This window comes from Dreissena polymorpha, chromosome 4, assembly GCF_020536995.1.
Source record: "Dreissena polymorpha isolate Duluth1 chromosome 4, UMN_Dpol_1.0, whole genome shotgun sequence".
NCBI classification, from domain to species: domain Eukaryota; kingdom Metazoa; phylum Mollusca; class Bivalvia; order Myida; family Dreissenidae; genus Dreissena; species Dreissena polymorpha.
The window spans coordinates 105,508,012-105,523,275 of record NC_068358.1 but is presented as its reverse complement, the minus strand read 5'-3'; the positions used below and the strand labels follow the sequence as shown (position 1 = coordinate 105,523,275).

The 15,264-nt window shown below is 36.5% G+C and overlaps 1 protein-coding gene across 5 annotated transcripts in view; it reads right to left on the bottom strand.

The window, feature by feature from the left end:
• Positions 1-15,264, bottom strand: part of LOC127877203 (armadillo repeat-containing protein 3-like) — a 41,175-nt gene that overhangs the window by 7,462 nt on the left and 18,449 nt on the right. For 3 of the 5 annotated variants that reach the window (XM_052422872.1, XM_052422875.1, XM_052422874.1), the window contains 8 exons: positions 14,703-14,775; positions 13,189-13,325; positions 12,252-12,376; positions 11,641-11,779; positions 10,530-10,637; positions 7,566-7,634; positions 1,779-1,988; positions 105-267 (listed from right to left, as the gene is read on the bottom strand). In XM_052422872.1, coding sequence (XP_052278832.1) covers positions 105-267; positions 1,779-1,988; positions 7,566-7,634; positions 10,530-10,637; positions 11,641-11,779; positions 12,252-12,376; positions 13,189-13,325; positions 14,703-14,775 — 1,024 coding nt within the window. Of the gene's footprint in view, positions 1-104; positions 268-1,778; positions 1,989-4,771; positions 4,790-7,565; positions 7,635-10,529; positions 10,638-11,640; positions 11,780-12,251; positions 12,377-13,188; positions 13,326-14,702; positions 14,776-15,264 lie in introns of all 5 variants that reach the window. The other 2 variants (XM_052422876.1, XM_052422877.1) reach the window with 2 other exon arrangements.

The window sequence follows — 15,264 nt, the reverse complement described above, 5'->3', positions numbered from 1 at the left end:
CCTGTCCAAACAAGTCCTGGTTAACTTTGGTAATGCATAATATTTAGTGCATGTAAAAGAAGCCTGCAATCAAAGCACATAGTAAAACAGTAAAGAACACCAACCTTGAACAGCAGGGCTCTGTGTACATGGATACCAGTCTTTATTTTGCCGAGGGGAATTACATTAGACTTGAGTTCGTATTTAATTTGGCTAATAGGTAACTCCCAACCAAAATTGCTCAGCTGGCCACGCTCTATACTGCCTCCCATTTTGTCTGCTACATACCTAGAGATCACAAAAGAAATCATAGAAGAAAACATGAAACATACATAGATTAGAAGATATTATAGAGCAATAAAGAGCATAAATGATATGAATAAGAATGTCTTTTTGAAACTTTAACAGTTATACATTTGATTGAATCATTTAATTTAGTTTAAACCTATTTATTTTAGCTCGATTGCATCAAAAGCCTAAGGCTTATATAGACGCTCTAGAGTCCGTTTCCTGGGCCTAGAACCAGTACTTGGTGTCTTTGGGGGAGATCTACAGAACGCTCCCACGGTGGGGATCGAACCCGCGACCTCCCGGTCGCTAGGCGGACACCATATCCATTACACCACGGCGACCTAATCATTTAATTTAACAAGAGCTCCGCATAGCGGGTGCCACGCTCGGCTGCGGGTGCAGTTTTGAATAAATGAAAGCTTAGTGACCTTGACCTTTGACCCAAAAATGTGTGTGGCATGTAGAACGCATCAAGGTGCAGCTATATATAAAGTTTCAAAGTTGTAGGTTGAAGCACTTTGATTTTAGAGCCAATGTTCAAAACCTTGACAAAATGTTAAGGTTTTAGCACGACGCGGACGATGACGGACACGACACGACGAGCTAGCTATGACAATACCTCGGTTTTTGTCCGTAAACAGCCGAGCTAAAAAGTAGTCCTGCTTCTGAGTGGAGCATGGAAGAATAAAGTTCTCATCATTAATGGTCAACAAATAATTATATAAAGGATATTTGTTTATTCGGTGGATTATCGATTTTAATTCACGAGTGATCATAGAAAATAATATTTTCACGAGTGGCGCAGTCACGAGTGAAAATATATATTTTCTATGATCACCAGTGAATTAAAATTGATATTCCACCGAATCCAACAAATTATCTTTTTATTTTATGCTTTTTTTCACAGTTTATATACATAGTTAAAGAGTTAAAACTAAATAATTTCGCTGGGATAATTATGTCATTTCGTCCAAAAAAATGACGTCATTTCACAGTAAACAGTGAAAATTATTGATAATTTTCACTGTTAATTTTCACTGTTTGAAAATGTGAAATTATCAGTTTGAATTCACTGATATTTCTCTATAAACCACCGGAAAGCATAAAATAAAAATAGAACATTATTTTCTAACAAGGAGACAACAAAATGGATCTTCAACTGGATGAACGAATAAGTGACAAACCCAGGACCATATACTCCCCCAGCCAGAAAACACAAAAGTTTACAAAAAAGAAGCTATATGCTCTGAGAAAAAAGGGCTTCATGCATGTACATAAAAATTTGTTCCTGATAAGCCTGTGTAGTCTATGATATTCTTTGTGTAGAGGACGTTTCTTCTTATCTTAAATCCAGTTTAGCAGCAAAGTGTCCTTCCTGATTATCCTGTGCTGACTACACAGGCTAATCTGAGACAATACTCAATACATGCATTAAGCCCTGTTTTGTCCGAGCCTGGCTCAAAGAAACACCAAGGGTTGTCAAGTACTCCCGGATGGTGGGTACTTACACAGCCAATGCCTTGACCTGCTCCCTACTGGTGGGTAGGGGCTGAATCTTCTCTGACACCTCCTCAATGTACTTGAGCAGGGTGGGATCACATGGCGCCTCGAAGGGCTTGTTCTCCGCAGCAGATATCGCCTCCGCCTCGCGCTGGAGTTGCGCCGCCAGCTCCTCCTCACGCTGTTTCTCCTCTTTCTCCTGCTGCTTGCGTGACTTCCTGTGATTGGACACAGAGCATAGACTCAATAGTGCTGCTTGTGGTGGAAGCAGCGTGAAGAAACATACAGACAATGTACTGGCAAATATATGGTCTGTGTCTATCTCAATATGTATGGGCTTCAAGCCTTGTTATATGAAAACTGGACTAAATGCATGTTGGTAAAGTGTTAAGTCAGATTAGTCTGTGCAGTCTACATAGGCTAATAAAGGACAACATTTTTCGCCTAAACTGAATTTTTGTTTAGAAAAAACTTCCTTTAAACGCAAAATTCCATAAAGGGGAAAGTGTCCCTGATTTGCATGTGGTAATTGGATAAAAAATACTTTATTCACATGCATTAAGTCCAGATTTCCAAGAATGATGCTTATGTATGCAATATGTACTAACTGAGACCATGTAACAACATTTGTCAAAGGACATTAACAAGGCAATAGTTTGGAGCTTAGCCTAAGCTTTATTCTGGAATTCAAAATTCCATTATCAGAACATTCTCTTAGACATTAAGTTATTCTGATAAAGATTAAAGACGTTTGTAATGACTGGGCCATATTGGACAACAAAACAAAAAGAAGTACATTTAATATACATTTTTTAATTATCATTCAACAAACATCTATTGTCATTTTCAACTTTCAATATTTTAATATTTGTACATACAACTGTTGGTTGTTATGCCATTACCAGTGCACTTAAGTGTAAACAAACCAAAAGAAAACTAAAATGGCTAAGTTCTGTGCATGTTTGCTTTCATAGAAACACAGTTTATCTAAAAACCTTTCAAACAGGATTATATAATAAAAAGTAAATGCAACATCAGGTATGTAATAATACATTTTTCAAAGAGTCAAAACCATTATTATAACTAATTTTATTTCTTCTTTCTTTACTGGCAGTATTTGTAAATGTGTATAAATAACACAATAGTTTCTTTCTATATATATGTATATTGTATACAACATGAGCTTACAATCACAGTAGTATTGAATATGGTTTAAAGCAGAACCACAAAGCATATAATTATATATAATTTATACATGAAATGTACATGGGCCGTGCTTTGTGAAAAGGGGGTTAAATGCATGTGTGTAAAGTGTCATCCCAGATTAGCTTGTGCAGTTTTCACAGGCTAATCAGTGACAACTCTTTACACTTTTATGATATTTTGTGTTTAAAGCAAGTCTCTTCTAGGCAAAAATGCAGTTTAAGTGGAAAGTGTCTTCCTTGATTAGACTGTGCCTACTGTACAGGCTAATCTGGGACAACACTTTACCCACATGCATTAAACCTATTTTTCACAGAGCACGACTTATATAAATTGAGCACAACATGCACAATGAATTACATTTCGGCACACATCCTGAAAACAAACACAAAACAACATGCTCATATAGTGAAGTACTAAAGGTTAATAATTTAAACAAAATGAAACAGGTACATGCTTGAGATGTAGAGTTTATATAGTTTAACTAAATTTTAAGTTTATTTTATTCTGAAGAACATGAAACATTATACTTGAGTTGAGCCTTGCTCTGGGAAAATGGGGCTTAATGCATGTGTGGAAACCTCAGTACAACACATTGCCCACATGCATTTAGGCTTAAGCCCTGTTTTTCCAAAGCCATGCTAATTGTATATGCATACATTAAACAGCTAAATAAGAATAACAGAGTGTTATGTTTTCAACCACCAAAACAGTAAAGCATGAAAACACCAAAATAACCTCAATGACTAATTATCAAAAAAAATATAATAATCCTCACACCAAAGTGACTTCCCATCAATGGTAGACCAATAACAAACAAGCATGGAATTCTATACCTAACTATAATGCATGATAGAGAAGTTGTCATGCACTCAGCAATCCTTCAATGGTCGGGAACGTGCAATATTGTATAAGCCACTCCATGCAAAAATGGATCTTATGACATATGCTCCCAGCATAGCTCCAGTCCAGTTTGCCCAGTCTGGTTTCTAGCTACACTGTCCACTATAAGTTAACGCAAAGTTTTGTTGCTCATAAGCAGGTCTTATGCCATATGCATCCAGGGTAGCTCCAGACCAGCTTGCGCATCCGTGTGTGACTTAAAAGTGGATAAGGTAGCTCCTGATCAGACAGCGTGAAAGCACTGGTTGGTCTCAAGCTACCTTGGTCACATATGGCATAAGCAGAAAGGGTAGCTTTAGCCCAGACTGCGCATATGGCATAAGACCCATTTTCGCATGGTGCAGCTCATATGTCTAATAATGTGCCTACTTTCTTACTTCAAGTTGTTTGCGGATGTATTCCTACTATTAGATCCAGAGCTTTTTTCATCTCTAAAATTCAGAAGGAATGAATGGGAGATTGATATAAAATGAAAAGATTTGTTTAGATTTATGTTGCTTAGCTTGATGCACATAAAGCAGAGAAAGGAACTAAAAAGCTAAATTTCAACCCATCTGATGGGTTACACTTCGTCCTCAACATGTGAGTCAGGCTCTCAGAAAACTGGGCTCAATGCATGTGCATTAAGTGTTGTCTCAGATTAGCCTTTGCAGTTTGCACAGGCTATTTAGGGAAAAAACTTTCGGCTGTTATGGAATTTTTTGTTTTAAGGAAGGTTCTTCTAGAAGAACATTGAGTCCAAGCAGAAAGTGCTGTCTCTGGTAAGCCAGTGCAGACTGCTCAGTCTAATCTTGGAGGACACTTTATGCACATTCATTAAGCTTTGTTTACCTGGGAGCTTCTATGTAATTTATAGGTAGACAGTTATCCAATCCAGGGACTTATTTTCACTTACCTGTCTTTAACATCAGGGCTACATTACACAAATTAATTAAGATAAATTGATTTTCAACTTCGAATATATGACTCAACCAAATGCTAGAGTTCTAGTCCAATATAATTAGTAAAGGTAAGTCATTAAACATCAGCCTATCTATAACTTGAACATAATTGTTTTGTAAACTCATATACTAGAAAAAGCCCATCCAGTTTTGACAACATTTTACTATTCTTACCGGAAGGCCAAAATTCCTGTTATGCTTCGTGGACTAAAGAAACAAATATATTTTTAAAATAAATCACCCATGTGTCTGGCCAAAGGAGGTACATAACAAGAGCTATCTCCATAGGATGACATATGGCCCCAATAAACGCTTTGATAGAAGTTATTGAAATGCACTAAGTGACCCCGTGTCCTAGTTTTTAACCCGGCATGACCTATATTCAAACTTGACCTAGATATTGTCTAGATACAACTTCTGACCAAGTTTGGTTAAGATCAGATGAAAACTATTTGAATTAGACAGCGGACACGAAAAGTGTGACAGACTGACAGACAGTGCCAAAACTATATACCCCCTTTTTTTCGAAAGGGGGCATAAAAAAATGACTAATCAACTCTGGACAATGTTTTAAATTATGATTTTTTGACCCTCTAAAATTAGTCTGTGATTATTGAAAACTTCATTCAAATTCCATGTTTTGGTGTTTCCATCTGAAATGGAGTGGTGTAAAGACACAATACAAAAATCAAACAGTCAAAATAGAACAACTAATACCGTATTAAGAACAATAACACAATCATTCCAAACACGAACTATACATCATCAGTACATGAGCACATATGAGGCGTGTTGGGGGAAAGCCAGTCTTAAGTCTCATGTATAAAGTGTCATAGAACTATCCCGGATTAGGGGGCAATGCCAATTTCCACTAACAGTTGGGTCGTGCTCTGTGAAAAGGGGCTTTAATGCATATGCGTAAAGTGTCGTCCAAGATCCGCACAGGCTAATCATGGAGAGACCAAACTATCTGCTTTTATGATATTTTTTGCTTAAAGAAAGTCTCTCTTAGCAAAAATCCAGTAAAGGCAGAAAGTGTTGTCCCTGATTAGCATTTGCAGACTGCACAGGCTAATCTGGGACGACACTTTACGCACATGCATTAGGCCCCTATTTCACAGAGCCTGGCTCAAATTTTCTTTTAAGACCAATCCCCTAAGTTACATGGACAGGTCACAAATCGAAACAACACTTTATTGATGCACTTTAATTCTAGTTTTCCAAAGACACGCCTCACATATAAATATATACTTTAAATGCATTCAAACTGGCACTACTTACATTGGTGAATGTCTGGAATAATATAATATATCCAGTACTAAAATGTCAAATGGTTTTGTACTGGAACGAATGTTCACTATGAGCTACATGCTACTAACGACTTTAGATTTAGTAGAATATATTTACTGCTACGTTTTTAGTATTAAAATAGACTTGAACTTTAAAACCAGGAGATAATGTAAATGAAACCATTCATTATTGTGACTAAACGAATATTAATATCAAGATAAAAATGTTCACCATAAAACATGCATTTATTAATATCAATATATAACAGTACCATATGCATTTATTATAAGGTGATATTTTTAAGAATATCTTCTTTTAAGGATAAAACTAAATAAAAACAGTGTTTATATTAGTAAGAGAGATTTCCTCCACATAATATATATTTGTGCACAGTTGTTGACAGTTTTGTTTGTCAGAGTGAATGTCAGTGTTACATTATAAAATCACATGAGCCACGTTCTGGGAAAACTGGGCTTAATGCATTGCAGTAATAATAAAGTGTCGTCCCTGATTAGACTATGCAGTCTGCACAGGCTAATCAGGGATGACACTTTCAGTCTTAACTGGATTTTCATTTATAAGAGACTACCTTTAAATGAACAATTCAATAAAAGTTCAAAGAGTCGTCCCTGATTCGCATGTGTTTACTGCACAGGCTAATCAGTGATGATACTTTATGTACATGGTTAAGAGCAGTTTTTCCAAAACACGGCTTTTATGGCAGGCACTTAACCCTCCATGACACACTCACAAATTTAGATGCTACATATTGGATTATGGTAGAATGATAATTATGGTTTTAGTGATTTTGTTTTAATATTTTATCAACCACTTATCTACATGATATAATGGCATTTATTTTAACACAATTTTACATTATAGGAGGCAGGGATTATAGAATCATGGTCTTTCTATCCTCAACATAATTGTGAAGTCGCATCTGCATGCATTATAAAAATATAAATCTTTATTTTAAAAACAGTTGACAATTTTAGAATAGCTGTTGACAATTTCATAATCCCTTAAGTGTCTCAGTTTTGCAATTGCACAAATACATTTACATGAAATAAATTACAGGCAACACTGACATTACTCATGCTGTATTTGTTAATACCGACTTCAAGTTGTATTGTTCTTTATTTTACTGTTTTGGCGTATTAAGTTTTTAAGGTCATTAAATACAATTTACTGTTTATTTGTATGCTTCATAAAAAACTCAAAAGCAATCTACAAAAACATACAGTATTTTGATTCTATTAAATTATAACAAATAAATATACATATTACAAAAAAGAACTTTGTAACAGCAATGAACACAGGTAAGTCAGTTCAAGTAACAAAAACTAAAAAAAATGTAGTGAGGGTGGGGTAAAAAGGTCATGGGAAACAGAGCATATGATGGTGTTAATTCCAGATAAAAAGTGTCAAGTGAGATATCAGGTAGTCACTGTAACCTACTTGCTCCCGCTTCGCTCTCGTGAGTTTGATTTTTCTCGTTTAAATTCAATCTCATTCTTCCTTATAATGCTGTAGAGGCAAAATGAGTTATAATTGTTGCAGAAGGACATAACATTTTATAATTGAGCCTTTTTCTGGGAAACTGGGCAAAATGCATGTGCATAAAGTGTCATCCCAGATGATCATGTGCAGTAAACACTGGCTTATTGGGGACGACACATTCTGCCTTAACTTGATTTTTGGTTAGAAAAATCCAAAAAAGTGGAAAATGTTGTCCCTCATAAGCATGTGCCAACTGCACAAGCCAATAAGGAAAGAGATTTTACAGACATGCATAAAGCCCTGTTTTCCAGATCGAGGCACATTTTATAATTAAAACAATTAACTGGTATGGTTAGTGAACTCAAACAAACAATAACCAACATGCAGACCAGTGTTATTTTCAACAGCAGAATTACATTGTGAAATGGGTATTTTTGGTATTTTTTATGTTTAGTTGTTTTTTTTAGATTTCCGATTGTAAAACTGTTTTATTTTTAACTTGTTTAATTGCAATAACTTGCATAATGTTGATGCTCATTTGCATGCTGTCCACTTAAAAAACATGGCCTAAAAATGAACAAAAAAGACTGCTGTGAGCAATTTTTTTTTTTATTATACAAAAAATAAAACTGAGCACTCCATAAAATATGCACTTATTTGTTTGTCCCAATTGTATAAGGAAATAATAAATTTGAGGGGAAGACAGTGAAACATTGAAAACCCTGATTTTGCTTAAGACTTTTTTTTAAAGAATATTGTTCTAAAAGGTCTATGATAATATGCATTCTATATAGAGTAAATGAAGCTAACATAGCTGTCTTAAAGGTTGATCTGTATTGCATGAAAGCAAATGTGTAGAGAGTGAAATTAAATAAAAAGTGAGAATATGCAGCCCCAATACTCTCTTGCTGGTATCAAAGCATAATGGCTGCTAAACATATCTATAAATACACATTTTAAACGTGACCATGATTGATTTACAAATAATATGAGCTTCATCATGCAAAAAGGGGTCTTATGCCATATGCAGCCAGCGTAGGTCCAGACCATTTGCCCAGTCTTGTCAGGAGCTACCCTGTCGGCTTATAAGACCAGGAAACCTTGGTCACTTGATAGTGGAATATGAAGCTCCTGAGCAGACTGCGTGACTGCGGAGCTACTCTGCTCACATATGATATTAGACCCATTTCACACCATGAGGCTCATAATATACCAATGGGGGCTTCAATACCAGTTATTACAGCAGGCCATGGGAGTCTGAGTATGGGGCTTTAATACCAGTTGTTACAGCAGGCCATGGGAGTCTGAGTATGTCAAACATCTATTGGATCCTCGTTCTGGGAAAATGGCATTAAATGCATGTGTGTTGAGTGTCGTCCCAGATAAGCATGTGCAATATTCACAGGCATATCAGGGACGAAACTTTCCGTCTAACTTGGATTTTATTAATGAGAGATTTCTTTTAAACAAAAAAACTGGAAAGTGTAGTAACTGATAAGCCTCTGCGAACAGCACAGGCTAATCTTTGGCGACACTATACACACCTGCATTAAGCCCTGTTTTCCCAGGGTGAGGCTCTTTATAAAAACAACACAGGACCATCAGGCACACAACACACACAGGGAGTACTTACGATCTGCCCTCCCTTTGTAGGGGAAAGATATATGGGTACAGGGTGAATACATGCGTTCAAGGGCCCAGTTAGGGGTCACAATTAGATTTTCACAATTCAGTCTTCATCAATATGCAAGTCATCATAGATTGTTAATTAATAAAATTGATTGAAAGAATTCATAAAATGCAATGTCATAACCAATTGTGTCTTGTTTTGACAAAACTGGGCATAATGCATGTGCATAAAGTGCCGTCCCAGATTAGCCTGTGCAGTCCGCACAGGCTAATCAGGGACGACACTTTCCGCTAAAACTTGATTTTCGGTAAGAAGGGACTTCCTTCAAACTAAAAATTCCATAAAAGCCGAAAGTGTCGTCCCGGATTAGCCTGTGCAGACTGCACAGGCTAATTTGGGACGACACTTTACGCACATGCATTATGCCCAGCTTTCACCGAACAAGACACAATTAAACATAGTAGCTGGATGCAAACTTATACTGATACAAAAAAATTGTAAACTGCTTTACATTTAAAATTGCATTTCATTTAAAGTAAAAAATACAACAGCCAGTTAATTCAGCCAAGGAATGGGGGGATCTAGGAAGGAAACACCACAAAGTTAATTAACATTTAAGATAACAGTTAATCTGGATGTAGTAGTGGACCATTTTGATTGACTGGGTACATATATTTCCATGAATTTAGTACGTTCTGGGAAAACATGGCTAATGCATGTGCCTAGAGTATCGTCTCAGATTAGCCTGTGCAGTCCGCACTGGCTAATCAAGGAAAACACTTTCCACTTAAACTGGATTTTTGTTAAGAAGAGACTGACTTTTATCAAAAACTCATAAAAGAATGTCATCCCTGTGCAAACTGCATATCCTACTATTGGATGACAACTTGTGCACAAGCATTCAGCCCTGTTTTACCAGAACAATGCTCATTTGTTTAACTCATACATGTTAATGGTTTCCCAGACCAATGCTCATTTGTTTAACTCATACATGTTAATGTTTTCCAAGACCAATGCTCATTTGTTTGACTCATACATGTTAATCCAGGTGTGCATAGGATAATTTCACAAGGGTGAATGTTAAACAAGGATGGAAACATAAAATATCAAACAAAATATTTTATATACTAGCGCTTTAGAGTACAAAATGTAACAAATTTGGACTTAAGTACATTAACAAAAAGGTAATCAATGAAACAATGAAATTGAACTACAGTTTTTCTAGCAATGCCAGTTCAGCTCTAATTTCTTTAATACAAAAAACTGTTAAGAGATTGTGTACAGCCACTTACGTTTTAGAGTCACGACCTGTTCGGGAGGACTTTCCAGTGACGCTGTTTTTCGAGCCATCTTGTTTGCCGTCTAGGTCAGCCTGTGACTGGGCTTGTGACATTGTGGGGCTACATGAAATATACAACCACTAGGTCAGCCTGTGTGTAAGTTATTGTGACAAGTTATTTTAAAATAGCACGATGATTGACAAAGTTACAGTCCGGACACGCTGTTTTATGCCAACTTTGACCTCAACAAGTGACTTTGACCTTTGGGGCAGATAGACCAGTGTTACACCCAACATGTTGTCTTATAATGATTAACATCTGTGGCAAGGTTATAATACATCCATATATTGCAATTATCACTGAGAAAGGAATTTTAAAGCTGTTTTTTTTTTTTTTACCTTGATCTCTCATTGTGACATTGACCTACAGGTAGGGAGCAGGTTGTACATGCAACGTGTATTCATATGACAGTCAACATTTGTGCCAGTTATTTTCAAATCCCCCGATACGTAACTATGTTATGGCTGAGACAGGAATTTTCGGACAGACATTCCTATGGACAAACGTTCACAGAGGCGCACAGACAGACATTGCAATTGTATGCCCATTTCTTTGAAAGACGAAACACATATAGAATGAAAACATGAGCCTTTATCTAGCTTAACTTTTTTTTTAGTTTGCTTTTATTCATTTTTGTAATTTATCATTCCTCAATAGAAAAGCGTAAATACCAGACACTTCCCTTTCATAAAACTATCATTTAATGCCAAACATCTTCTGTGCTCTATTAAAAATAACAACGCATTGATTAAAATGAGACACACAGAGAAAAAATTGGACTTGCATTTGCAAAAAGTTTCCTCCCAGATTAGCTTGTGCAGTCCATACAAGCAAATCAGGAAGAAAACTTTCCACCCTTACAAACTTTTTGGTTTAAAGAAAGTTTCTTCTTAGATTGACTGCACAGGCTAACATGGGTCGGCCTTTAACACACGTTGAAGTCCCATTTTCTCAGAACAAGGATTCATAAATTACAATTAAAAAAAAAAATGCTTTGCTTTTCAAGATTCAACAATATGCTCCACAAAGAGGGCATAACCATGTCCCAGTGTACACAACGTACTCTGGTTTAGCGTTGATCATGATGATGGGCCTTTTCTCGTTGAGTTCCTGTTTGGCGTACTGTTCCAGCGTCTGGAACTTGGTTCCTGGCCTCAGCTGACCGATGTCGTAGAAACCGTTCTCTATGAAGTTAGTGCTGCCTGTCGAAAGAATAGGTGGTAGAATGGTTAAACTACAATGTTTGTTTACAAACATGTCTGGCATGTAAAAATAAAAACTTAAGTCATTTGAAAATTGACCACGTTTTGGGGAAAAATGGATTAAATGCATGCATGTCTTCCCACATTAGCCTGTGAAGTGAGGGACTACGTCTTCAGCTTTCATGATTTTTTTTTTTTAAAGGAAGTCTCTGCTGAATGAAAATCCAGTCTCTCTAGAAAGTGTCTTCCCTGATTAGCCTGTGTGGACTGCACAGGATTATCTGGGACCACACTTTACGTATATGCATAATGTCCCCTTTTTCCATCGCATGGCTCATAACATAATGTAGCACTGGTTGTACAATGAGTCAAACAGTCCAGGAAGCACCAGTTAAGCAATTTAGATTCACCCTACAATACAAATCCTGTAGATTGAGAAATATCCGATTCACCAGCCCTGCTGTACACCTACAAAGAGTGCCTGTGAGTGCATATTTCGCTGACAGATTGTTGTCTAGCAGCTTCTGTAGGGCCGCCTCTGCAAACCTACTCTTCCTCGTGCTTGATGTTTGAATCTCCTGGAGGAGCTCCATACCTCTGAAAATAGAACAAACATTATTGAAGAATGGAAATAGAACAAACATTATTGGACAATGGAAATAGAACAAACATTATTGGACAATGGAAATAGAACAAACATTATTGGAGAATGGAAATAGAACAAACATTATTGGACAATGGAAATAGAACAAACATTATTGAAGAATGAAAATAGAACAAACATTATTGAAGAATGGAAATAGAACAAACATAATTGGAGAATAGTAAAGAAACAAATGTGCGTGGACATATAAAGGAGCCTCATCCTGGGACAACGAGGCTTTATGCATGTGTCTTAAGTGTACTCCAAGATTAGCCTGTGCAGTCCCAACATTGCACAGGCTAATCAGGGACAGAACTTTTGGCTTTTATGGCATTTTTTATTTAATGGAAGATTATTCTTAGAAAAAATCCAGTATAGGCAGAAAGTGTCGACCCTGATTAGGGTGTGCAGACTGCACAGGCTAATCTGTGACGACATTTTATGCAAATGAATTAAGCCCTGCTTTCCAGCAACAAAACTCAACTATATAGAGTGCGTTGTGGGAAAACTGGTTTTCATACACATATAATATGTGTTGTCCTTTCCTCTGATCATATGCTGATTACGGACAACACTTCATGCAGATAAACTCTAGGACAATACTTTATGTAGATAAATTCAATAAATGGATGTGGTTTTAATGAAACACTCTATGTTCACTGTACAAAGTTCAATTACAAATATTGTGTGAAACCCTAAGCAAGAACACCGCTTATTAAATGGATGATCGCTATTCACCAACTAAATAGAGAGTTTATTGGCTCACCCCAGCTTGCATATCTCAGCGGCTGTGGGCTCGTCTACTGCACACACAGTGATGGCCCAGGCAGCGTTTCTGCGGACCTCATCATTCCCAGACCGCAAGAGACCTATCAGTGGTGGTAACCCATCCGAGTGGCGGAACTGAAATACATAAACCTCTTTCTGGGATAACTGGGCTTAACCCTTTACCACTTAAATACATATTTTTACACATTTGTAGTCACTAAGAAAGATAAATTTTATTGAAGACCTTTCTTACTAGATTCAAGTTTTAAAGGTTTCATTTCCAACCCTTAGATACTGATATGCAGCAAACAGCATAAAACCTGAACAGACTGCAAGTTACTCGCAGGCTGTTCTGGTTTTATGCTGTTTGCACAAAGCTATTTTCACTTTGCTTCTGAGTGGGAAAGGGCCTAATGCATGTGCGTTAAATGTTGTTTTTGATAAACTTGTGCAGTCTGCACAGGCTTATAACGTACTACACATTTTGCTTAGATTGGATTTTGTTTAGGGAAGACTTCCTTCAAATGAAAAAATACATAAAGTATTGCCCATGATATGCAGCCAGCACAGGCTATGCACATGCATTTAGCCCAGTTTTCCCTTAAAGCAGCTCAAATCCATAACAGTATGGACATATGAGCTATAGTATCACATGGTTTGAAAACGTATTGAGCTGTTAGTGATGGTGGCAATATGTGGTGATGTCTAGTTGTGTCGGTTACTCAATAATTTGCCAAAAATGTCTACTTATTATGATTTACTACACATTCTCTGGCATAAAATTAATTTTAAAGGGGCCTTTTCACAGATTTTGACATGTCTTGAAGTTTGTCATTAAATGCTTTATATTGATAATTGTAAACATTTGTTACAAAAAGCTCCGGTAAAAATCAAGAATAAAAATTTAAAAAAAAAGAAAAAAAGGTAACCCTCAGCAGGGCTCGAACCACTGACCCCTGGAGTCCTGGAGTAAAAAGTCTACAACTTAGACCACTCGGCCATCCTTCCATACACACTGACAGACATATTTTATACTCTATATAAGCAATCCTCATAGTTTCACAAAATATAACGACAACAACAGAACTCTCCAAATTATTAATTCTTTTCGCGTTGCAACGCTTTATAATTTTCGGGTTTTTAAATCGTCAAAAGATTCATATAATGGCTATTTTAGAGCTTGGTAAATGTGCAGTATTACTGTTTCCTCACAAATATCATAACTAAAACAAAAATTTGCGAATCTGAAACATTTTTTTTCAATTTTGTCTATTTACCCAAACGTGAAAAGGCCCCTTTAATTGTATAATAAAAGTTATCCTATGTTGTTGTTTGTCCCATCAATGAACTCAGTAAAGCGAGAGCAGAAGATATAAAATTATATAACACATTCTCAAAGATTTTATTTCGTCTAATATAGAGCCTTTACAAGCCTGTGAATGAAAAGTCTGTTTGTTTTTGTGCCTGAATATAATATGAAATTACACAGGGAGGGATATGGTCACAACTTACGTTTTCCCTGGAATCGCTGTCACACACATATGCAGCAACAGCCAGGGCAACCTTGCTTTGAACAGTGACATTGCTGCAAGAAAAACAAATCTGTTTTGATGTTGTATCAATCCTTGAGCTTATTGAGACACCTAACAATCTGTTTCTTGGTTACAACTTGGGAGACACAACTATTTCAAGACTGCACTAGTACTGAAGGACGAGTGCCTCACAATTTTCACTGGTTCCAGCAATTACAACTTGTCCTTCAAACATGTGTGCTGAAATTTTGTTGTACACAGCAAATTCATTCCAGCTGATTTCATGTATATTTTAAAACAAAACCAGTAGATTAAGTTGTTAGTTTATGCCTATGTTTTCTCCATTTTAAGCAGTGAAACGAGTTTTATGAGAAACAAAAAATAAATAAATGTAAACAAATAATTGCTAACTGAATATTGTGTACTTTTCAAAACTTCTTAAATGTAACAGGAAAATTACTGGCAGTTCAGTGTTCTGGGAAAACTAGGTTTAAAGTGTCGACGTATATTAGCGTGTGCAGTTTTCAGGCTAATCGGGAACA